The following is a 24,617-nucleotide window of genomic DNA, read 5'->3' on the forward strand; positions in this document are numbered from 1 at the left end:
GTGCACGCTATTGACGGGAACGAGCGCGCTGGGGTTTAGCCTGGGCAGCAGGCTGGCGAGAGGGAGGATTGTACCTACACTTAGTAGAATAGGGAACAGACCTCCGCCCCCCATAAAAACGTCTACCTGATGAGGTAGATGCTGAAGGCGGCCGGTGGGAGAACTTGTCGAAGGCGGTGTCCCGCTGGTGGAGCTGTTCTACCACCTGTTCGACCTTTTCACCAAAAATATTATCCCCCCGGCAAGGAGAGTCCGCAATCCGCTGCTGGATCCTGTTTTCCAGGTCGGAGGCATGCAGCCACGAGTGTCTGCGCATCACCACACCTTGAGCAGTGGCCCTGGATGCGACATCAAAAGTATCGTAAACACCCCTGGCCAGGAATTTACAACACGCCTTCAGCTGCCTGACCACCTGCTGAAAAGGCTTGGCCTGCTCTGAAGGGAGCTTGTCTACCAAGTCCGCCAACTGCCGCACATTATTCCACATATGAATGCTTGTATAGAGCTGGTAAGATTGGATTTTGGAAATGAGCATAGCAGAATGGTAGGCCTTCCACCCAAAAGAGTCCAAGGTTCTAGAGTCACGACCCGGGGGCGCAGAAGCGTACTCCCTAGAACTCTTGACCTTCTTAAGGGCCAGATCCACCACACCAGAGTCATGAGGCAACTGAGTCCGCATTAACTCCGGGTCCCCATGGATCCGATATTGGGAATGTGGGGATTAGTTAGCGGCTTCGTCCAGTTTGCCAGCAATGTCTTTTTGAGGACATGATGCATGGGTACAGTGGATGATTCCTTAGGTGGCAAAGGATAGTCCAAAAGCTCAAACATTTCAGCTCTTGGCTCATCCTCCGTAACCACAGGGAAGGGAATGGCCGTAGACATTTCCCGGACAAAGGCCACGAAAGACAGACTCTCAGGAGGAGAAAGCTGCCTTTCAGGAGAGGGAGTAGGATCAGAGGGAAGACCGCCAGACTCCTCATCAGAGAAATATCTCGGGTCCTCCTCTGCTTCCCACGAGGCCTCACCCTCGGTGTCGGACACTAGTTCATGAACTTCAGTCCGAAGCTGGGCCCATCTTGACTCCGTGGAAACATGATCACGGTGGGTACACCGAGAGGAAGACTCCCACAACCGGCAGCGATGAAGCTCCCTCCATCGATGTCGTCGGGGAGTCAGCCTGGGAGGCCGCCGATGCAGGTACCGCAAGTGGTACCGGGACCGGAGACCTCACGATGGGCGAGGGGCCAGCCGTCGCCTTACTCAACGGCACTGGCGGCGCAAGCACCCCCGGTACCGGAGGAGAGGGGCGCAACAACTCTTCCAGAATCCCTGGAAGGGTGGCCCTGAGGCTCTCATTCAGAGCGGCTGTCGAGGAAGATAAGGAGTCCGGTACCGGCAACAAGCTCAGAATCTGTCCGGGACGTGGAGGCAGTACCGGGCTGTCTACAGTGGAGCGCATCGACACCTCCTGTATGGAGGGTGAGCGGTCCTCCCAGCGTTGACGCTTAGTGGGTGCTGGTTCCACCGGCGACCCAGAGCTCTCGGTACCGCGTCTGGAAGAAGACTGATGACGATGCTTCTTTGCCTTCGCACGAAGCACATCACTGGTACCTCCCAGTACTGAAGAGGAGGATGTCGAATCCAAATGTCTCCTCTGGGCCGGGTCTGAAAGAGGTCCGTCCCGGGGGGGGTCTGTACCGCAGGAACCCTCGAGGCAGGCGGAGACCTACTCGAGGGCTCACCGCTACCAGCAGAGGAATGGACATCCCTCACCTCCGCTCCCGAAAATGATGCACCCTCCGACGACATCGATACCACCGATGACCTCGGTACCGCAGACGTTGAAGCACCGCCCGATGATCTCGGTACCGCAGACGTCGACGCACCGGATGAGGCCCTGAACAAAAGGTTCCACTGGGCCAATCTCTCTGCCTCAGTTCTCTTTTTCAACAGAAGACAGATAGTGCAGTCCTGGGAACGATGCCCGGCTCCCAGACACTGAAGACACAAAACGTGCCTATCAGTGAGCGAGATAGTCCGGCTGCACTGGGTGCATTTTTTGAAGCCGCTGGTAGGCTTCGAGGACATGGGCGGAAAAATCATGCTGGCGAAGTCAAAATTTGCGATGATGACAATGGGCACCAAAACAAGGGAGAAAAACCTATGCGGGCGGCCGAAAAGGCCGTGCTTGATGACGAAAGGAAACTTATCGGGAAAAACTCTCGAAATAAAGGAAAACAAATTTTTTTTTAAGACGAAGCACGCTATGGAAAAGAATTCTGGACACTTCCGAATGGAAAAACCGCGGCGAAAAGGCGCGAGGGGTCTCCTTGAGGCGCAGACGACCGATAAACAGCTGTCCTGAGTCGCGGAAAAAAGAAGACTGGCGAACACACTTGCGTTCGGGCGGGAAGACAGTCGCACATGCGCACTGTGCATGCGCATGTGAGGGCTAGCAAATGTTGTTGCTAGTGAAGATCTCCAATCGGAGGGGCTGCCGTGGACGTCACCCATTCGTGAGAACAAGCAGCCTGCTTGTCCTCGGAGAAATACCGCTGCAATCAGAAAAGATTTTCAGCCTCATTATCCAGATAATGCTGATGACAATCTGGGCTTGGTCCCGGTGAGTAGCACTTATCCATACAGGAGTGCTGCTAACTCAAAATAGTTTCAATGAACTCCTCCAGTGTAGGATGGCAATGCCCTAGTAACGAGAATCATGGCAGCTATACTAATGAGATCACAAGTAAGAAGTTTTTCACCTTCTCTTTCTATCATCATTAAAATAACTACCCATTTTCATCAAATATTTAAGAAAGAGGTTGTAGAGAGACACCTTGCAGCAGAGTAAAAAGAAAAATCAGCATCAGAAAAAGTTTGTTAATAAAGTGGGCTCCTTTACTCCATTGAGTCCCCGCTAAGTTTTAGACTGCATTTATTTCCATTCATCATACAGTAAGATCATGATTGGAGAGTCTTAAGAAAAATAATCCGTTTTTAATTAAATGTGACATTAATCCAATACAATTTTAAAAAAAAGAGACGGAGAGCCAAGGGTCTCCTGTTCAATGGGGGAAAAAAATCATTATAATTGAGTGGAGCATGCTGAACAAAGCAGATACATAATTGTTACATTCACAGCAATTATGTGAGTAGCACATGTTCTTGGGAGGTTGCTTCCTTTTGTTTCATGCTGTGACCCAATAGGTGATCATTTTATCCAAGACAGTAATCTTGAACTATAGCAAAGTCGTACCTGCCACATAGTCCCCAAATCCAATTGTTGTCAAGGTGATAACTACAAAATAAAATGCATCCAATGTATGCCAGCCTTCGATGTGCTTGAATATGACTGCTGGAATAGCAACAAACAGTAGGCAGCCAAACAGAATGAATATTACTGTGGATATGATTCGAATCTTCGTCTGACTCACGTTCCATTTCTGCCAAGCAAAGGGAGTAAAAAAAGAAAAACTCATTATCGATAAAGATGGGTTATCATTTGCACACAACCGTCACAACAAAGAATGTGATTGTTTAATCTCAGCATGATGGGATATTATCATTCCCAGTAAAATAAATGCAGGCATTTATTTCCAATCAAACTGGCTGGTTTACTGAAAATAGCATTTTATAATAACTCATGAAAGTAATTTGGGTCTGTAATTGCAACATCATTTTTCTTTTACCTGAAGGGCAATTACACACCTTATTAGTGTCAAAAATCAAAATAGTTTTTCCTCTTCAAAGTTTTCTCTCTGCAATAGACATAGGGGTGCGTAAAGGGTTCTAAACCCTTACTAACTGCACGTTCTTAGATTTTTACGGGACTGACTCTAGAAGAAGAATATGGTTAGCATTGGCACTGTAGGACTCCTTTTGTAGGTAAACCAACAGATGCAGTTCAGTTATCGTACATTTATCTATGTCTCCATCTTCAAATTACCAGGTATGTTGGTTAAAGTAATCACTACAAAAATTAATTTAAAAAAAACAAAACAAAACAGAAAGGAACAGACACAACTAAGGAGAGCCAATAGCCAACTGCTGAAAAACATTTATTAATCAGTGACCCGACACAGCCATGTTTTATCTAAAATTACCTACATCAGAGGTCCAGCAATTTATAACAGACATTAAGGGGGTCTCCTACTAAAGCTTTGCTCGAGTTATCTGCAGCAGGGCCCATTTTATTCCTATGGGCCCTGCTGCTAAACCATTTAAAGATAGGACTGCTATTTTTGCAGCCCAATTAAAGCGGTTATTTTATGGGGTCAAGGGCTGAATATCGGCACTGGGCTGCATAAGTGCCAGCTCCGCCCTCGAACACCTAGAAGTTAGCTGGTTTCAGGGCAGGCGCTACCTATGAATATTCAGTGGCACTAACTGGTTAACAGCTGCTGAATATCACAAATTAGCCACTGACAAGTGTGCCTGCCTGCTTTAATCGTTTTGAACATCGGCCGGAATGTTTTTATCTTTCATTATTTACTTATTTGTTGCATTTGTATCCCACATTTTTCCACCTATTTGCAGACTCAATGTGGCTTACAATAATACATCATAACAAGCGCCAATCAAGAGTAGACAAACAATTGGTTACATAAAGAACAACTGTAACATAGTGGATATAATCAATTCAATAAATCAGAAGGCAGACAGATTATCGAGTAATTAGTGATGTGTTGGAATTCCTATTATTGATTATTATGGTAAGTCCTGTTATAAAGGAAAGTCTTTAGAGATTTTCGAAAGTTGATGAGGTCGTGAATATTTTTCAGATCCAGTGGTTATGCATTCCACAGCTGCGTGCCAATGTAAGAAAAGCAGGACGCATGTAGTAGTTTGTACTTATGTTTTCATGATGCAGTTTTGCATTTCTATTTTCATTTTAAGTAGTGGCTATTATAGACTGCTGGACCTTGACACAAGCAATTTCAGTGATACATGGTCAAGTTGGGTCACTGTTTGAGTAATAAACGTTTTCCAGTGGTTTACCACTGACTCTCCCTGACCATCTCTGCTCCTTTCTCTGTTTGTTTTGCCTGCGGAAGATTGTTCCTTTCCTCACACCTTCCCTATAGTAAATGCTAACCCAATACTAAATTTGGTAGGATGTCAAATCCTTTTGGGCACAAAATCCAAAATCCCCCCAAAACAACAGACTTTCGAAATTTAAGCTCCTTAATTAGGCACCAAAATATGTGCCCTATTTTCAATCAAACTTAGGGGTTTTAAGGGGGCAATTCTATAACTTGGTGTCTCCGCTTAGCCACGCTGAGCACTAATTCTATAATGGTGTGCCTAAATTTAGGTGCTACCATCTACACCAGATCAATGGCAGGCATGAATGGGCACACCTAAGTGCACCATGCAAAACACATAACTTACAGTGTACTTATAAGTTGCATATGCAAGTTGGAGACATGCCCGTAACCTGCCAAAATAATAAAAGATTTAAACTCGTCACGGGGGGGGGGGGGGGGGGGGCTGTCAGGAAGCTAAGAGCGGGCAGGTGGGGCTGGGGCGCTGGAACTCAACGGGGGCTTAAAAGGTGCGTCGCGGGTGGCAGGAACGGAAAGCAGGGGAGCTAAGGGCGGGTAGGTGAGCCTACGGAAAAAAGGTGCCGGTATGTTGTACTGGCGCGTACCGGCACAAAAAAGCACTGCTTATGAGACAGTCTCAATCAATAAAATATTATGGTGGCAATTTTATAAAGTTGCACCAAGATATAGATGCCACAAAGGGACAAGTATAGTGCCAATTCTATAATGGCATTAGGGTGTGCCCAATGGGTGCACCAATATCTAGAAGCAACTGCTTATGCCATGCCAATGGCAGGTGTAAGTTGCTGTGCTTAAGTATGCATTGCAACAAGCGCATTTTATAGCATTCTATAAGTTGCATGTATTGCTAGGCAGAATGCATGTGACACTCCTATGACCTGCCCACAAGTACGACCTACTTGTAGTTGCACGCTGACTCCCTAATTCTATAAAAGTCACTAAAAATTGAGTGCACCCAATTAAGGCATGCAATTTAATTGACTAGATCTAATTAGTGCTGATAATTGGTTTGTTAATAGCAATTAGCTAATTCGATTTAATTGGAATATACACGTGTGCATTTAAGTGCAGGATCCATGCCTAAATTTTATGCATGAGCTCAAAAGGGGGGCACGTAAATGGGAGGGTCATGGGGGAGCTCCCAACATTTATGCACGTTGTTATAGAATGAGGGGGAATATACATCTAATTTAGGCACGTATAGTTGCACATGTCAGTTGGTGCAAATGGCCGCATCTAAAGTTAGGTGTGATTCCTGGGCATAAACGCTATTCTAAAAACCGCATCTAACTTTAAGAGGTTTATAGAATAGCATTCTTTTCGGCACCAATTTTTTGGCACCATATATAGAATTCATCACAAAGTGACACATACCATGTTTACAGAATGGTGCTTAGCACTTATATGCGTACTGGCCAATTAAAGGTACTAATCCACACATGTGTACTAGTATTTTGTAAATACTGGTGCACAATTGGTGCCTTAGGTTTTTTTTAAAATTTATAACCATTTAAATTTTTACAAGCAATAAAACAACTTGCCAGAAATACAGAGAAAGTAATAAATAGAAATTATTTCAGTCAGGTAATTCTATTCTCTTCCTTAGACCACTAAGTAGGGAGAGTGAAACAAGACAAGGAGATCAATTAAACAGTAAACAGAAAAAAAAAACGTGGTATTAACCTGATTATCCCCAGATATTACTCGTCTAATTCATTATTCCACATTGATCATCTGGTTGGCTTCTTCAAGGCCAATACGGTATATAGTCAAATCATTTCATTGAAAACATACTTATTGTCCAATATTAGTTAGAAATAATAGATCTGATTACATTCTTTCTCTTTTAAAAACCAGAAGTTATTTAACAATACATGTACTTAAGTCTCAAATTCAGATCCCACTGATTAAAGTAATCCCAGTTTTCACAGGCTTCACTCCTTTTAAAGTAATAATTTGAGGAAATATTACAATTGGTGCCTTAGTTTAAGTGCACCTTATAGAATTGCCCTTCACATCATTTCAACTGATTTCAAAAATGACAATAGAACTGCATTAAATCATTTTTCAGTGTTCAGGGATACAAATTATGAAAAATAAAGAGAAAGGTTTTGCTGGCAATCGTTCTATTGTAACTGCAGTCTCTAAAGATTATCCCCTGAAGAATATGGTCATGTGTAAAAAGTGCATTGTTCTGTCACCATAACTCATTTCAAATTACAAGTAGGAAGCACATTTATTTAGTCTCCCACAGAAGCTGATGAGACCTTGTCCATTTCTACTCCAGCTAACTACCAAGCTGCGGCAAAAGGGGGCATGTGCTGGCGTCGGTGCGTGGTTTTGACATGCACCGAGGCCCCCTTTAACCGTAGCGTGTAAAAGGTAGGTTTTTCTTTTTTGAGGAAATGGCTATGCAGCAAGTGAAGCACTTGCCGGGTGGCCATTTCGGGGGCAGGCCTTACCGCCACCCATTGAGGTGGTGATAAGGACTCCCGTGCTATACCAGCAGTAGCCAGGGAGCATGCAGCACTGCCCAATTGCCACCGGGTACACACCAGTACTACAAAAATAAATATATTTTTGTAGCACCGGATATGACGGTGCACTGGGGGTGGGAACTACTGCCAAGCTGCTGCAGTAGCCCGGCGGTACTTCCTTTTTAGTGAGCAGTAAGCCTGCATTGGGCCAATGCTTTGTAAAAGGGGCCCTAAATCATCACTTACATGCCCACTAAGAAATGCAAATTTACAGGGAAACTTTATAAGATCATTTTAGTTTGTATGTGGCAATATACACACATAAATGGCCTTTGTAAAACTGGCAACAACAAAGAAGCTGATGCTATAAATCTACCAAAGATAGCTTGAAAACAGCACCAACATTACAAAAGATGAACTTATTATGAACAAAACATCCAAAACGGCCTCATTTTGACCTAAAAAGGCTGGCTCAGTAGTCATAAGCTGTAATCAGATACCTTACATATTTAGAAAATCCTCAAATAAAAGGCTCTGTTTACAAAGGTGCGCTAGCGTTTTTAGTGCGCGCTAACTGTGTAGATGCCCACAATATTCCTATGGGAGTCTATACAGTTAGCACACATTAATTTTTAGTGCACGATATAAACGATAGCACGCCTTTATAAACAGGGCCCAACGTGAGTGTTGTGTGCACCCTGACTTTCATGCTCCATGCGGATTTTGTGCCCCTTGAAATGATACAACAGAACTCCCTTTATTGATAAAAGTTCGGAAAGCATGTAAAGAACAGTCCTCAACAACTGAGACCAACTCACTGTCTCTCACAACAAGAAATGACAAGTTCCTAGACATGATTATAATTATTTATTGTAAATCATATTGAAACAATATACAAGCAAAAACACTTGTACAGAAAAATGGAAAAGCAAAGTAAAATACACATAGGGAAACAATTCAGGAAAAATAAATCAATTACTTCCCACAATAGCCCACAATAACAGGGGAGAAGCTATATAAATTATTATCAGGAAATAACCCATAAACAAAGAGCAATAAAGAAAGGAAAAGACACATTGACCAACTTTAAGACTCAGCTACTATTACTCATGAATGCTATTGGCACTTCCACGAGTTCAAACAGAAGCGATCAAAGGGACCACTGGACGATTAGCAGTCAAGAAGGCTGTCAATTGCGCAAATTGAAAAAATATATTTAACTTACGAAGGTGCCTACACTTGTACAATGCATGTCAAATTACAGCTACCGCCCGGCTACCGCATGCCCTGGGCGGTAATTCTAATTTTTATATGTGTCCAAAACATGCAGCACAAAATAATTTCTATTTTCTACTGTGTGGCGCTAACAGGGTGGTAATCGGCAGTGTGCGTGCACTGATGATTACTGCCCAGTTAACGCGTGAAGCCATACTGCTAAGTCAGTGGGTGGCGGTAAGATCTCAGGCGCAAAATGGATGTGCGCCAATTTTATTTTGTGACAAGTCCATTTTTGCCCCCCCCCCCCCAAAAAGGCCTTTTTTGCAGATGCACTGAAAAATGGACCTGCACACTTCCAATAGATGCACCTACAACAGCGCAGGCCATTTTTCAGTGCACCTTAGTAAAAGGACCCCAAAGAAAAGCGCCCCTAATTGGAGCACTCCAGGTCTTAACATTAGGAAATCTTTCCAATGCTTCTGAGTCTCCTCAGTAATATCAAGGAAAATCCTAACCTTACATCCTAAGGGGCTCTTTTACTAAGCTGTAGTAAGCACAAATTCATGCTTACTGCAGGTTAAAATCCACTACTCAAGCGTCCCTTGGTAGTTCTGTGTTTGGCACACACTACCCACGTGCTACAAAATAAAAAATATTTTTTAGCATTGGGCACGTGTTTGAGGGTAGAGAATAGACGTGCTCAGCGCTAATCGGTTAGCGCAGCTGCATTGCCACGCGCTAACTGATTGGCTGTGGTTAGTGTGGGAGCCCTAACCACCTAGTAAATAGGTGTCGGTAAGGGCTTCTGCACTAATGGCTACATGCCCATTGGGAAATTAGTGCATGGTCATTAATTGAAGAAATGGAAAATGTGATCATTTTACAGCCATGCTAAAAGTGGCCTCAACATGCAGAAGAGCCCTGTGCTACTGATACTGCAGGCCACCTTTTATTACAGCTTAGTGAAATAGCCCTCAAGAAAGTTCCAGTATGTAAACAGCACCGCACTGATATTGCAATCGGGATTTCTATAAAAACTATTGATTTAAAATACAATAAAGCATATTGCTTGTCTATATTAGAAATGCTGTAATTGGTGCTGGGTTTTTTTCCCTATATCCTTTGAAACATTAAGCCAGGAGTAAGAGCACATGGGTTGGCATGAACACACACTTTTACTGTAGGCTTTGCCAGGAGCACAATCTGAGTGGAGAGCAGACGAAGTCGTGAAGTACACACATCAATTATAAAGTTCAGTAATGTACATATGTACTCTTTGATTTCTTTAGGATTTGTGTTAACATTAATTGTGGCTTTACAATTCCATCACTATTTTTTCTAAGTGGCATTAGATTCTTATGTTTAATCTATGGGCCCTGTTTACTAGGGTGCACTATCATTTTTAGCGTGTGCTATTTTTTAGCACGCGCTAAAAACGATAGCATGCCTATAGCGTGGCGTGGAGGGGCATAATCGAATGGAAATGCCTATCTCCATGGGCGTTTATCTCCGAGAACGGGTCCGTGAAGGGGCGGGCCGAATCGAATTTTCGAAAAAATGGACGTTTTTGAGTTGGGCGTTTGTTTTTTTTTAGCGATAATGGAAACTAAAAACGCCCAGCTCAAAAACGTCCTAATCTGAGCCATTTGGTCGTGGGAGGGGCCACGATTCATAGTACACTCGCCCCCCTGATATGCCAGGACACCAACTGGGCACCCTAGGTCAGTGCGGTGGACTTCAGAAAAAGCTCCCACATGCATAGCTCCCTTACCACGGGTGCTGAGCTCCCAACCCCCCTCCCCCAAAACCCACTACCCACAAATGTACAACACTACCATAGCTCTTAGGGGTGAAGGGGCACCTACATGTGGGTACAGTGGGTTTTGGAGGCCTCCCATTTACCAGCACAAGTGTTGCAGGTGGGGGGGGGGGGGTGGGCCTGGGTCCACCTGCCTGAAGTGCACTGTGGTACCCACTAAAAGTGCTCCAGGGACCTGCATGCTCGCAGGCCTCTAGGACTGGTTGCTGCTATATAACATTGGCACAGCAGTTGACACCTGAAGACTAATCTCTCCGAAAACATCCTTTATTGGAATAACCGCGTTTACTCACAGTTAACTGCAGATCAGAGGTTGTGCCCCACTGGCAACGAGTCTCCCTGGTACTGAGATTAGCAGTAGGTCAGAGCTGGCAGAATGCTGTACAATGCCCTCTTTCAGCCACATTCAAGGTAAGAACTAAGTTGTCTAACGTGGCTACCACAGGAAAGGGAACTAAAACTGGCTTATAAAAATGGCCACTACCGCATGGACAACAACAGGAAACACTACAGGGCACACTCTGACCCAGTAGGCAGGAGGAAAAGCACCATGGGAGAAGAGCCTACCAACTACCAACATCGTGAGACTGTAACACAAGCTAATGAAATCACGGAGCCCAATACCCTATGCCCAATACCCAATACCCACCACAATGCAATGCTGATGTGACCCTGTACTGCACCCGAGAGCCACATCTGACCCAGGGAAAGGCTGTGAGAGGATCGAACTCATTCTGTTGTCATGGAGGTGGGTACGGCATTTGAGGCTGGCATAGAGGCTGGAAAAAAAGTTTGTAAAGTAGGGGGTTTTCTGGTGGGAGGGGGTTAGTGACCACTGGGGGAGTCTGGGGAGGTCATCCCCGATTCCCTCCAGTGGTCATCTGGGCAGTTGGAGCACTTTTTTGGGACTTGTTCGTGAAAAAAAAGGGTCCAAAAAAAGTGACCCAAAATCGCGGTCAAAACGCCTTTTTTTTCTTTCGATTATCAGCTAAAGATACCCATCTCTCCTCGGCTGATAACCACGCCCCAGTTCCGCCTCCACCACACCTCCGACACGCCCCATCAACTTTATTCGTTTCCGCGACGGAGTGCAGTTGGAAACGCCCAAAGTCGGCTTTCGATTATACCGATTTGGGCGCCTTTGCGAGACAAACATCTATCTCCCGATTTAGGTTGCACTATAGGCGTTTTTCTCTTTCGAAAATAAGCTGGTTAGTAAACAGGGCTCTAAGATACACCAGAATGCAAGATTGTTTTTTTCTTTCCACACTCCAATTCTTCTATTTATATTGCACATATATTTGCTTTCCATTTTTGCGAAATTTTTCTGAATGGATGACATTTTTTCATGTTGATTTTATCTACAGTGCTACTCATTACATTATTGCCTAGCGCTGTTAACTCTCAACTGAATCAGTAGATTGCAATGTTTTGCAAGTTTCTGACAACTTATTTGTTTGAAAAATATGTATTGGGTAAAGCATATGATATGAGCCACTTTCTTTTTGTTCTTACTTTGTTATAGCGTAATCTTTGGCTATACTTAATTTCTACTATAAATTGCACTGAACTCTCTTTGGGTATGTTTGCAATTAATAAAGTATAGTAAAGTATAGTATATTTCCATACAAAAACATTCTTCATTTGTGTTTGTCCCTTATTTAAAGAAATCAAGTGGTATATTAACATCTGATGTCCTGGTGAATACATTTTGATTTCATAAGCTATTAAACCTTTTCTGAGGGGTGTTTTTTCTCATGTAAAGCTCTGATTTTTCTGAAAGAATTTTGTTTACCAAAACGTATATGTTGCTCCATTGAAAAATACTAAATGACCCACTAGTCACTTTTTCTAGAAATCCTTATATGGAAATAAGAAGACCCCCCCCCCCCTTCTGAAGACTCTCTAAATGGATGCAACCCCCTCCTGAGGACTCCCATCTCCATAGGCTATTTGGGCCTATCTTAAGGATACCCTGGTGGTTTAGTATAGGGTAGACAGGAGTGCTCCTGAAATTACCACTAAAAGTCTTAGCCACCATCTTGAATCCACAGCTGGCATGGGAAGGAGCAACTGGGGATCGCTCCAGCCCACCCTACACTATATCACTAGTTCTTGTGCTAGCTGCTCTGACAGAGGTTCTTGAGATTTGGATGCAGGTTCTTGCAATCAGGATCAGCTGAGTTAATTTATATCCTCAGGAACCCTGTAGATTTAGATGGTTAAACTTACTTAAGCCCAGTAGATATTCCTGGACCAGCAGTGGATGAGAATAGTCAAGGTCACCTTGCTAGAGAATACACTTATAGCCCAGTCTCTCCTTTCTCTTTAGTATTTCAGATAGGATGAAAAGGGGTTTTTTTTGTTACTTTTGTACCCCGCGCTTTTCCCACTCATGGCAGGCTCAATGCGGCTTACATATACAGGTACTTATTTGTACCTGGGGCAATGGAGGGTTAAGTGACTTGCCCAGAGTCACAAGGAGCTGCCTGTGCCTGAAGTGGGAATCGAACTCAGTTCCCCAGAACCAGAGTCCACCACCCTAACCACTAGACCATAGTTTGGGCCATAGTGAGTTCAGGCCCACCCAGCAGCGGCACAGCTGTGCTGTGGGTCGTAGGGATCCCCAAGCTGCACCAGTTGAAGTCTCCCGGCATCTCTCTTTCCCCTCTCACACAGGTGATTGAGTGTCTCAATTCTACTCCCCCAACCCCCCCCCCCAGTATCTTTTAAAGCCTTCAGTTCTTTACCAGCAGTGAGCAGTGACTCATACTCGCTATTCATGCTGGCCCCATGCCTTCCCTCTGATGCCTATGCAGAAACAGGAAGTTGCGTCAGAAGGAAGGCTTGGGGCTGACGTGAGTAGCCAGTATGAGTTATTGCTTGCTGCTAGTAAAGAACTGAAGGCTTTAAAAGGGTTAAAAGTGTTAGGAGAGTAGAGTTGAGAGACCTAATTGCTTGTGGGGGAGGGAGAAATGATGGGCAGGAGGTGAGGTTGTCATGCCCACCCACTTTGGGCTCCCATTGGGTGTCTGGCTATGCCCCTGCTTCAAACATCAAACAGGGCAGATGCTTAAGCGGCTTCTGTCACCTATGTTCTCCTAGATCACTCCTTGACCTTATTATACCAGCTAGGGTATGTAGACTTCAGGGGCTATCCTTCCAATTCTATATAGTGGACTTACATTGCACGTGCAAATCTGGACTTATTCTGGATTTGCACGTGCAACTTAATCATTTAACAAGCCAATCAGTGCCAATAATTGCCACTTAACAAGAAATTATTGACACTAAATGGTATTAATTAGAATGTACGCGCACAACTGTCTAAGCAAATGCTACAAAGTAATGTGAGTAAATTCTAAGGTCTATAGTTGAAAAAGGGACTCGTGTCCATGAGTGTAGAATGGGCAGGTCATGGGCATTTCTAAAAACTATGCATGTTGTTATAGAATAGACCTGGTCCACACATAGGCATTTACACCAAGTTTAGGCAAAGCCATTTTCACTAAGTTTTACTTGGTGTAACTGCCCACGACTAAATTTAGTCGCGCAAATGGGCACCAAGCATATTCTGTAAACCATGCCTAATTTTAGGCATAGTTTTTAGAATACACCTAGGCATATGTTTTTCTGTGCCAATTTTTAAAACATCATATGTAGAATCTAGCCTTATATGACTAAGGCTTTAGTCATGAAGGGTTATTCCATAGTGTATATTATCAAGAGGCCAGTTAGGTAGAAAAAGCCAAAGGCAGTTACTCAGAGGTGAATCAGGGTTTTATACTCAGGGGAGTATAAAACCCTACCAGATTGCTCCCTCCTTCTGATTGTATTATGGTTTACTAGCTACTCTCTCTTTCTGGAAGAGGCTACAATGTCCAAGACTCATGTAGTGTTCTGCCTAGCAAACACTGATGTCAGACAAAAGACAAAATTACATTCCTTATAGTAGAGGCACTGGGAATCTATGCAAGTTCAAGTTCAATTTACTTGATATACCGCAAAATTATCCATACTGCAAGATTACAGCTGCCCTATTTATTTATTACATTTGTACCCCGCTCTTTTCCACATACAGCAGGTCCAGTGCGGCTTACATAGTAAAAGAAAGCATCTTAGATGGCAAAGAATACAGTAAAAACAAGGAAATGTAGGAACGGTATTATAAATTGTGATGATCATAACTACTTACATTATGAAAGGCATTACAAAGGACATGTGAAAAGAACGTAATGAACTAGAATAGGGAAGGTAGACAAGGATATGATAGGTGAAAGGGAAGGAGAATGGGAGGGAAACAGTAAAGGATGGAGGGAAGAAGATGAGGGATTGAGTATAACACTGGGGTCAGAGTAAGCGTCGACGTCCTACACTATTTTTATTCATACAAGGGATTTCTAGGAAAAGCAGCTAATAGAATACAATACAGAGAGTGAGAAAGGAAGGAAACTTTATATCTTTTAGCAACCTTTTTTTTTTAAGCTTCTCCTTCAGGCTTCCATCTGGAGGTCTGACTCAATGAGCCAAGTTGTGAACCTTGAGGACTGGATTTGAGGATCCCTGCCATAGCCTGTGAATCCAGCTTCTGTAGCATCCCCAGTCCTTGGCTGACTGATCTGGGAGTCAAACTCTGTCCCCCTCCATATCTTAGTAGCACAGTGCAGCACTGGCACTCATTCACCAGGTCCACTCCTATCAGCTGTTTTTAACACCAGGTATTTCCCATATTCATTCCTTTCACAAAATCTTTTCCCCTGATAGTTAAACACTGCAGTCAACAGTGATTTCAAATGCTGATCATGGCAGTTAAATTTATATCTGGATATTCTGCACAGCCCATAGCTGGATTCCAGCAGTGAATATCCAGGTATAAGGTGCCCGACATGAGTTATCTGCCTACTGCTGTTCAGCACCAGAACCCAGATGACTATCTGGATTAGGGGCCCTTTTACTAAGCATCATAGGCGTCTACCTACACCCAACATGCGCCAAAATGGAGTTACCGTGGTAATTTCATCTTTGTCATGCGTCCGTCATTACCACCCAGTTACCGTGTGAGACTTTACCACTAGCCTGGCGGTAAGGTCTCAGACCGAAAATGGACGCGCACCAATTTTGATTTTGCCACACGTCCATTTTTGGCAAAAATTTTAAAAAGGCATTTTTTGCAGGTGCGCGCTGAAAAATGGATCTGCGCGTGCCCAAAACAGGCACCTACACTACCGCAGGCCATTTTTCAGCGCACCTTAGTAAAAGGACCCCTAAGTTAGGACAGCTATTTTGCAGTGCAGGCTTATCTGGATAATTATTCAGGTAACAGTGGAGGTACCCAGATAATTTACAACTTTGACCCCTACCACCCCAGATCTTTCTGTATAGTGCCAGTGTGGTCAGTGAAGATTGTTAGCAGCATTTTCCAGATAATGCAAGTGAAAATCAGTGGCTGGCTCTGGTGAATGGCACTTATCTAGGTGAAAGCCACACCTACCTGGATAAACATCGCTGAATATTGACTCCATGAGTACTACCAACACTTTTCTTAAAAGTTAAGAATCATTTTCTCTGGTTTGAAGTTGAAGTAAAAAATAAAGAAGGATTTGAAGTACAGTCTGTGTAATGAATTTAATGAGGATGGTTGTTTCTATATTGGAAAGTAAATGATCATTGTGAAAACAAAAACAAATAAGATAAAGGTAAAACTGTGATTCTGATGTTACATGTTCTCTATGCTGCCAATAAACATATTTATTAAAAAATATTGTTTTCCGAGATTTCAATGCTCTAAAACTTTTGTACTGTACAAATTCATATGTTATAATTCAAAGAGTCTTTAGGAACTAGGGAATGAAAGAACTGGAAGCATAATTTGCTACTGGAGGCTTTTCTTTTTTTTGATAGCATGTCAAGATCTGAAAAATCTGGTTTTAAAAAATAGCCTACAGAATAAGTATCGGAGATTCAGAGCAAGATTAAAAAGAAAATACATTTTGTGCTTCCTGAAGGGTTTGTTAATGATGTTTTATATATTTATAACTCTCTTTATTTATTTCCATATTACAAAACCATATAGAAACATTACAGAAATTGTAGAAATATTCCAATCAAATAGAATCACAAAATAACATAAAGAATTATACTTTCATTCTCCACCCACAATGTCGGATTCAAGATCAAGGAACTATAAAAACTAATATCATAACATACATTATATACTTAAATCAAGAGCAGAAGTTCCTTCAGTGATAACAATCAGGCAGCAGTTCTTAATTGGGAAGCTACACCAACAGGGCCTTTCATCTGCTCCCTACTAACCACAAATTCTTGCAATTTCTTGGGGTCAGAGAAAATATAATTATTGGATTCAAAGGAAATACAACATCTGCTAGGAAACTTTATGAAGAAAGTAGCCCCTAGGGCTAATACCCTTGACCGAAATGTCAAGAGCTCCTTCCTTCTCAATTGAGTCTCCTTAGCCAAGTCTGGAAAAATACTAATTTTCTCCCCCATGAAAAGGTCATTTATATAATGAAAATATAACCGCAACACATTTATCTTGTCTAATTCAAGAGCAAAAGAAACCAGTAAAGTTGCACGTTCTTTCTCAATAGAAGTCTCTAGAAATTCTGTGAGATTCACTTCTTCTTGAGGTGGCTGATCAGTATTTCTTATTTTTCTTTTTATATAATAAGTTTTTGTTACTGGTGGGTGATTTTCTGCTACCAACCCTAAAATATCCTGGAAATATTTCTTTAATAGTTCTGATGAAGAAATAAAAGGTGAAACAGGAAAATTCAAAAATCTCATATTTTTCCTTCTGAGCTGGTTTTCAAAATATTCCAGTTTCCTCGTTTTAGCAGCATTGTCCTTAATTACTGACTCCATTACCACTTTAACGTTTTTAACCTCCTCTTCTATAGTCTCAATCCCTTTTGTATGTTCTTCCATCTTGTTAGACAATGATACAATATTATTTTTCACTTCCACTGTCTCCCCTCGAAGAGAGGCTGTTATTTGAAGGAGGGAAGAATTGAGCCCTTGGATAGCGTCCCAAAGATTGTCAAGCGTGACTTTATGAGGTCTTACCAGACCGCCTTGCTCACCGGGAGCGTTCCCTCTGGTCGGCGTGGGAGTAGATGTTACCATCCCCGCTCCAGTTGGTATACCTCCAGGGGGACTACCCATGAGCTGACCTCCTCCAGGGAATGGGGAAACGAAGCCCACTTCGGATGTCTCCGGGGCCCTGCATAACCGCTCCGTCGAGCTTCCGGGTCACGGCGGGGTTTCACCTGCAGGAGGGCTGAGAGACACTCCCTCCGAACTGCTGTTTGCCATTGGAATTGCAATTACTTCCGAGGTTACCACTGGATTCGCCGGCGTTTGGATACCAAATGCCTCTATGGTAGGTTGGCGTGTGGTGGGGTTTACCGCCGGGCCCGAGGAGGTTGGGGCTCCAGTTTTGCCCTTTCTTTTCCCCATATTACTATGAGGAGCGTGCCAGATTCCAACCCTATTCTTGGGCAGAAGAGCACACCGAACGCACGTCTGCTCTAAACCGCCATCTTGAATCTGATGTTTTATATATATATATATAACTTATGTAGGTAATGAATTCCATGTCAGGGATACTACAGAACCAAAAAGCTTCTTACTTGTTGACATAAAACAAACAGAGGAGGCTGATGGATGCTCAGACTTATTGATATGTACTGACTGCACAGATACTGGACAAGATCTAACTTTAAGAAGTCTCAAAAATAGTAGGGATAATTTTCATTAAAAGATGTAAAAGCAAAACATAGAATTTTAAAATCAATTCTGGTTGCGACCAGTAGTCAATGAAGCTCCTTCGATAAAATAAGTTACTCTTAACATGGGAGTCATTTTACTAAGCTGTGGTAAACATTAATGAATGCTTACCACAGGTTTAAAACCACTGCCATAGAGGGCGCTCAGGTGTTCCGCTGTAGTTTTGGTATCTGCGCATGCTTTTCACATACTAATATATATATATATATATATATATATATATATATATATATATATATATATATATTTTAGTGTTGGGACATGTTTGGGGATGAAGAGTAGGCGTGCCCAGCACTAACCAGTTAGAATAGCTACATCACTGTGTGCTAACTGATTAACATGTGGTTAGCGTGCAAGCCCTTCATGCCTACAAAATAGGTGTAGTAAAGGGCTCACACACTAATGGGACAATTAGCACGTGGCCATTTTAGCAAAAAGGGAAAATGTGGTCATTTTACAGCCAAACTAAAAGTGTCCTCGGCGTATGGGAAACCCACGTGCTAGTCATACCACAGGCCACTTTTTATCACAGCTTAGTGAAACGGCTCCACACTTATTTTTCTGTTTAATAATCCTTGCCGCAGTGTTTTCTAGTAACAGTAAATGGGAGAGTAGATACTTTAGAAATTCCTAGAGACAAGGAATTATAATAATCTAAAAAAGAGAAGATTATTGCAGTGACCAATTTTTGCAGTTCATCCAGGGAGAAATATAGACATTATAGGCCATTAAAATTTGGGCCTAACGCATTTTAATGTGGGAGTTTCCTGTGCTGTACGCCCAGATTCAATGTGGTGGTAATTAGGGCTTTTTAATTTTATTTATTTTGCAGGTCCTATGCTAATGTTTCCATTAGCACAAGGGACTTGCAAAAAATTAATGCAGGAGCACTTACTTCTTCTGTTTAGGAGGCGGTAAGTGTTCCTGCATTAACTCAGTGTTAGCCAGTTGGTGTGTACTAATGTGAACAAGCTAGCAGGTTAGCACTTCCATGCCCATTCTCTGCCTATGACACACCCCCTCTAAAAAAGTATTTAAAAAATATAGGGTCCGATATTCAGCCTGAGGTGGTATATGGTGTCAGAGCAGCTCACAGCCATGAGCTGACCTGACCCTGCATATTCAATGCCTGGGTATGCGCGATTCCTGTCACTGAATATCAGTGGTCACCCGGGATATTCAGACCTGTGCGCAGTTAACTTTAGTGTGTAAAGTTAGAACAGCTTTTTCCTGTCCTAACTTTCTGCAGTTACTTAGCCGGTTAGTGGACTGAAAATCGCTGCTAACCAGCTAAGTAGTCGCTTTGTCCCCAGCCCACTCTAATCCTAATCTAGGGACCAATGTGGGCTTACTGCTCGTTCTTCCGGGACTAACGCTGGCCTAACGTGGCTGCCAGTGGTAGTCTCGCCCCAAGTGCGTGCCATTTCCAGGGGAAAAGAAAAAACCCCAGAAATGGCTTGCACAGCGGTAACTCAGCGGTAACCGGGCATTGACGGGCACTGCATGGTTACTGCCGGGTTAGCGTGGGAGCCCTTATTGCCACCTCAATGGGTGGTGGTAAGGGCTCCCTATCGCATGGCCACGCGATAAGATTCTCTGTGTTGGGGCATGTTTGGTAGTGATTCTATTCAATATTTTATTGTACATGTTCCAAGTTCAATTAAAAGATTTCAGCTAAATGGATTGGCCCCTGGTTGTATGACTTCTTTATTGTTTTTTTTTTTTTCTGAATGTAGTAACGTCTGCTCTTCTCATGAAAAATAAAATCACTGCTAGAAGACAGAATTAAAAGCTATTTGCTTATCAAGCTGCCTTGGAGTGGAACAAGCTTCCTTCAGATATGTGCACTGTTAATTCATATTCTTCATTTATTCATAGTTTAAATAAAATGTTTTTGTTTGAAAAAAAAATTACCCCCACAAAATCCAAAAACATATATGGCAGCTAGATACAGGACTAGTCCCATTTGCTATCAAAAAGTAGTATTTCATTCATGAGCTATTTTACAAGATTAAGCTAGAACAAATTAGCTCATGAAATCCTGTAAGGAAGAAGGAGAGGACTGTGGAAACAATGTTTTAGGAAAAGAAAAATCAAGTTTTTGGCAGTAGCCAGAGTAAAGGAAGCAGGAAGAGGGAATGGAAGGCTCAAACTTTATTTATTCAGGCAGGATATCTCGCCTTATAGAGGAAAGAATAAAAAGAAAGTCTACTTCTAGGTAGCTGCTGACCTAGCCGTCTATTCAGATTTCAGTAAACTAACGTGCCCAAGAGATCATTCCATTCATTGCAATAACATATTAATCATTAGTAGTTTTTTTTAACAAAAATAAAATAATTGCTGAACTAAGGTACTTCTGATAGAAATGTCCTGAATACATCAGTTTTGATCAGGGGCGTATCTGCTATGGGGCCACAGGGGCCTGGCCCCCGCAGATTTGCCCCTGGACCCCCTTACTAATGACACTTTCAACCCCCCTCCTCTTGCCGTCACTCCGCTGTTGCACCTCACTTCCCTTTGCTGGCGGGGGACCCCAACCCCCGCCAGCCGAAGTCTCCGTCCTTCCTTTGTTTGAGATTGGTGGTTTCTGACGTCCTGCACGCACGCACGTACAACGTGCAGCGTGCAGGACGTCAGAAACCACCAAACCCAAACGAAGGAAGGACGGAGACTTCAGCTGGCGGGGGTTGGGGTCCCCCGCCAGCAAAGGGAAGTGAGGCATGACGGCAGAGTGACGGAAGGAAGGACGGAGACTTCGGCTGGCGGGCCAGCCCCCGCCAGCAAAGGGAGGTGAGGCGCGACGGCGGGAGGAGGGGGGGGTCAAAGTAGTTGCAGCTGTCTTCCGCGAGAGGGGGGGTTTAAAGTAGTCGGGCGGGGGGGAGTGGTGGCGTCGTCGTCTTCGTCTTCAGCAGGGGGGGGGTCAGTGCCGCCGGGGGGGGGGGGGGGCTAAAATGTGCCCCCTCTCCTCGGCTCTGGCCCCCCCTACCGTTGAAGTTCAGATACGCCCCTGGTTTTGATAGATGGTATAAGACAGAACTATGATGATTGCCAATGTTATGTGAGTCCTGTTGGTAGTGGTGTATTGGCATGCCATCTCATAAAGAGTATAGAAAGAATTTGCAAAAGTCAATATAAGGGGTACTGATGGGCAGGGGAAGGCCATAGTCCACCAGATAACATGTGGGAGGGGGGAGGAAGGAGAAAACTTCACACTGCTTCACTCTCAAAAGAACTTGAGCCTGTACAGAAAAGGGAATATTTTCTTAAAAGCACCTTTACTAGATGTATCCCCCCAAATAAGGCATTTTCAAAACAGTAGCAAGAAGGAAAATCAGCAAGATCACTGGCACAGATCAAACAAGGTACTTCAAAAAGAATAGCATAATAGGTAGGAGGTTTGTCCATGAATCCACTAATAAAATTTTCTCTCTTATATGTCACCATGGAAGCTCCCTCATCTGGTATCCTGTCTGCTTCTCTTGGTCTCAAGGTTGATGCCCACTCCCCTTTTCTCTCTGGAAGGCATTTCAAGAGGATATACTGTCTCAAGATATTACAAAATACCTTTGTTCAGTTTAAAATTATGTTGTGTCCCAGACTCTATATTTTAAAACCCCAAATCTCTTTCCTCCCTGCACCATTGTCTCAACCACACATTGAGGGGCACAATCGAACGGGGCACCCATGTTTTCCTGAGGGCGTCCTCGCAGGTCGTCCCCGCGAAAGGGGTGGGGAAACCCGTATTATCGAAACAAGATGGGTGGCCATCTTTCGTTTCGATAATACGGTCGGGGATGCCCATATCTCCACATTTAGGTCGACCTTAGAGATGGTCGTCCCTAGAGATGCTGATGCCCAAATTAGGCGCAGACCAGGTGTATTCTATAACAAGGCGCATAGATTTTAGAAATGCTTGTGAACCACTCATTCCACGCCCATGGCTATGCCCCCTTTTCAACTATGAATTTACACATCCTGTTATATTGTACGCTTAGACAGTTCTGTGCATAAATTCTAATTAATGCCAATTATTGTCAATAATTGCTTAAGTGGCAATTATTGGTGCTGATCGGCTTATTAACTAATTAAGGGGTCCGTTTACTAAGGTGCGCTGAGAAATGGACTGCAGTAGTGTAGGCGCATGTTTTGGACATGCGCAGATCCATTTTTCAGCACACCTGTAAAAACACCTTTTTTTTTATTTTGACCTAAAATGGATGTGCGGCAAAATGAAAATTGACACACTTCCATTTTGGGTCTGAGATCTTACCGCCAGCCAATTTTTATTTTGCTCCATTTCCATTTTCAGCAAAAATTTTAAACAGGCCTTTTTTACAGGTGTGCTGAAAAATGGATCTGCGCGCGTCCAAAACATGCACCTACACTAGTGCAGCTCATTTTTCGGTACACCTTAGTAAAAGGACCCCTGAGTATTTACAATGATAATGTGTGAAACTGAATGATGCTATTTTGTTCTGCTTTTGCTATTTTTTTTCTAATGAATTTAGTGCTTGTGACCAGTGAAGTCAGACTAACCATCCTGTAATTTCCAGCACCACCTGACATCCACTTTTGTAAACAGGAACCTCATCTGCATGTTTACAGTCCTCTAGAGCCACTAATGACTCTAAAGAAGTGCTGAAAAGGGCTGACAGTGGATCTGTGGAAACTTCTTTAAGTTCTCCCATACCCTCAGATATATCCCATCCAGCCCCACTGCTTCATCTACTTTTTTTTGTTGTTGTTGTTGTTACTTTAATCATAACATAACATAGTAGATGACGGCAGAAAAAGACCTGCACGGTCCATCCAGTCTGCCCAACAAGATAAACTCATATGTGCTACTGACAAGAATAAACCTCACTCCTAAGTCAGGGTATGCGGAGAATGATTTCAGTCTCAAACTTACTGATAACACTCACTGTAAAACTTGCATCATGCCAAAAGAGCTTCCCTCTGGAATTAGCAAGATATAACATATATGGGTAACCTAGAGGGGCATAATTGAACGAAAACGTCTATCTCCATGGGCGTTTATCTCCGAGAACGGGTCCGTGAAGGGGCGGACCGAACCGTATTTTCGAAAAAAATAGACGTCCATGTTTTATTCGACAATTTGTGAGCTGGGCGTTTTTGTTTTTCAGTGATAATGGAAAATGAAAGCGCCCAGCTCAAAAACGAATAAATCCATGGCATTTGTTCGTGGGAGGGGCCAGGATTCGTAGTGCACTGGTCCCCCTCACATGCCAGGTCACCAACCGGGCACCCTAGGGGGCACTTTTACAAAAACAAAAAAAAAGGTAAAAGAGCTCCCAGGTGCATAGCACCCTTCCCTTGTGTGTTGAGCTCCCCAAATCCCCCTCAAAACCCACTGCCCACAAGTCTACACCATTACTATAGCCCTAAGGGGTGAAGAGGGCACCTACATGTGGGTACAGTGGGTTTGGAGGGGTTGGACGACTAAGTATTAAGCAGCACAATTGTAACAGGTAGGGGGGGGGGATGGGCCTGGGTCCACCTGCCTGAAGTCCACTGCACCCCCTAACAACTGCTCCAGGGACCTGCATACTGTTGCCAGGGAGGTGGGTATGACATTTGAGGGTGAAAATAAAAAGTTGTGAAACATCATGTTTTGTGGTGGGAGGGGGTTAGTGACCACTGGGGGAGTCAGGAGAGGTCATCCCTGATTCCCTCTGGTGGTAATCTGGTCATTTCGGGCACTTTTTGGGGCCTTATTCGTGAAAAAACAGGGTCCAGGAAAAGTGCCCTAAATTCTAGCTACAAACGCATACTTTTTTTCCATTATCGGCGAAAGGCGCCCATCTCTCCTCGGCCGATAACCACGCCCCAGTTCCACCTTCGCCACGCCTCTGACACGCCCCCGTCAACTTTGTACGCTTCCGCGATGGAGTGCAGTTGAAAACGTCCAAAATCGGCTTTCCATTATACCGATTTATTCGTTTTTGTGAGATAAACGTCTATCTCCCGATTTGGGTCGAAATCTAGGCGTTTTTCTCTTTCAATTATAAGGTGGCTAGCGTTATTGAATTTTCAAAATGTACTTTAAAAAAATGTTGAAACAAGAAAAATTGGTGGTCATAAGTAAATGTATAACACACACGTTTAAGGAAAATGAAATAAGCATGAAAAATCTCAATTACCACTCATTAATCAAGTTCTCAATAAGGAGGAGGAGAAAAGAGATCAAATAATCTAAAGAAATTA

The 24,617-nt window shown here is 43.3% G+C and overlaps 1 protein-coding gene across 1 annotated transcript in view; it reads right to left on the bottom strand.

The window, feature by feature from the left end:
- The window catches only part of KCNK2 (potassium two pore domain channel subfamily K member 2), a 220,685-nt gene that overhangs the window by 64,663 nt on the left and 131,405 nt on the right, over nt 1-24,617 (bottom strand). The window contains exon 6 of the mRNA XM_030196031.1: nt 3,260-3,446. Coding sequence (XP_030051891.1) covers nt 3,260-3,446 — 187 coding nt within the window. The remainder of the gene's footprint in view (nt 1-3,259; nt 3,447-24,617) is intronic.

Source organism: Microcaecilia unicolor, chromosome 3, assembly GCF_901765095.1.
Source record: "Microcaecilia unicolor chromosome 3, aMicUni1.1, whole genome shotgun sequence".
NCBI classification, from domain to species: Eukaryota; Metazoa; Chordata; class Amphibia; order Gymnophiona; family Siphonopidae; genus Microcaecilia; species Microcaecilia unicolor.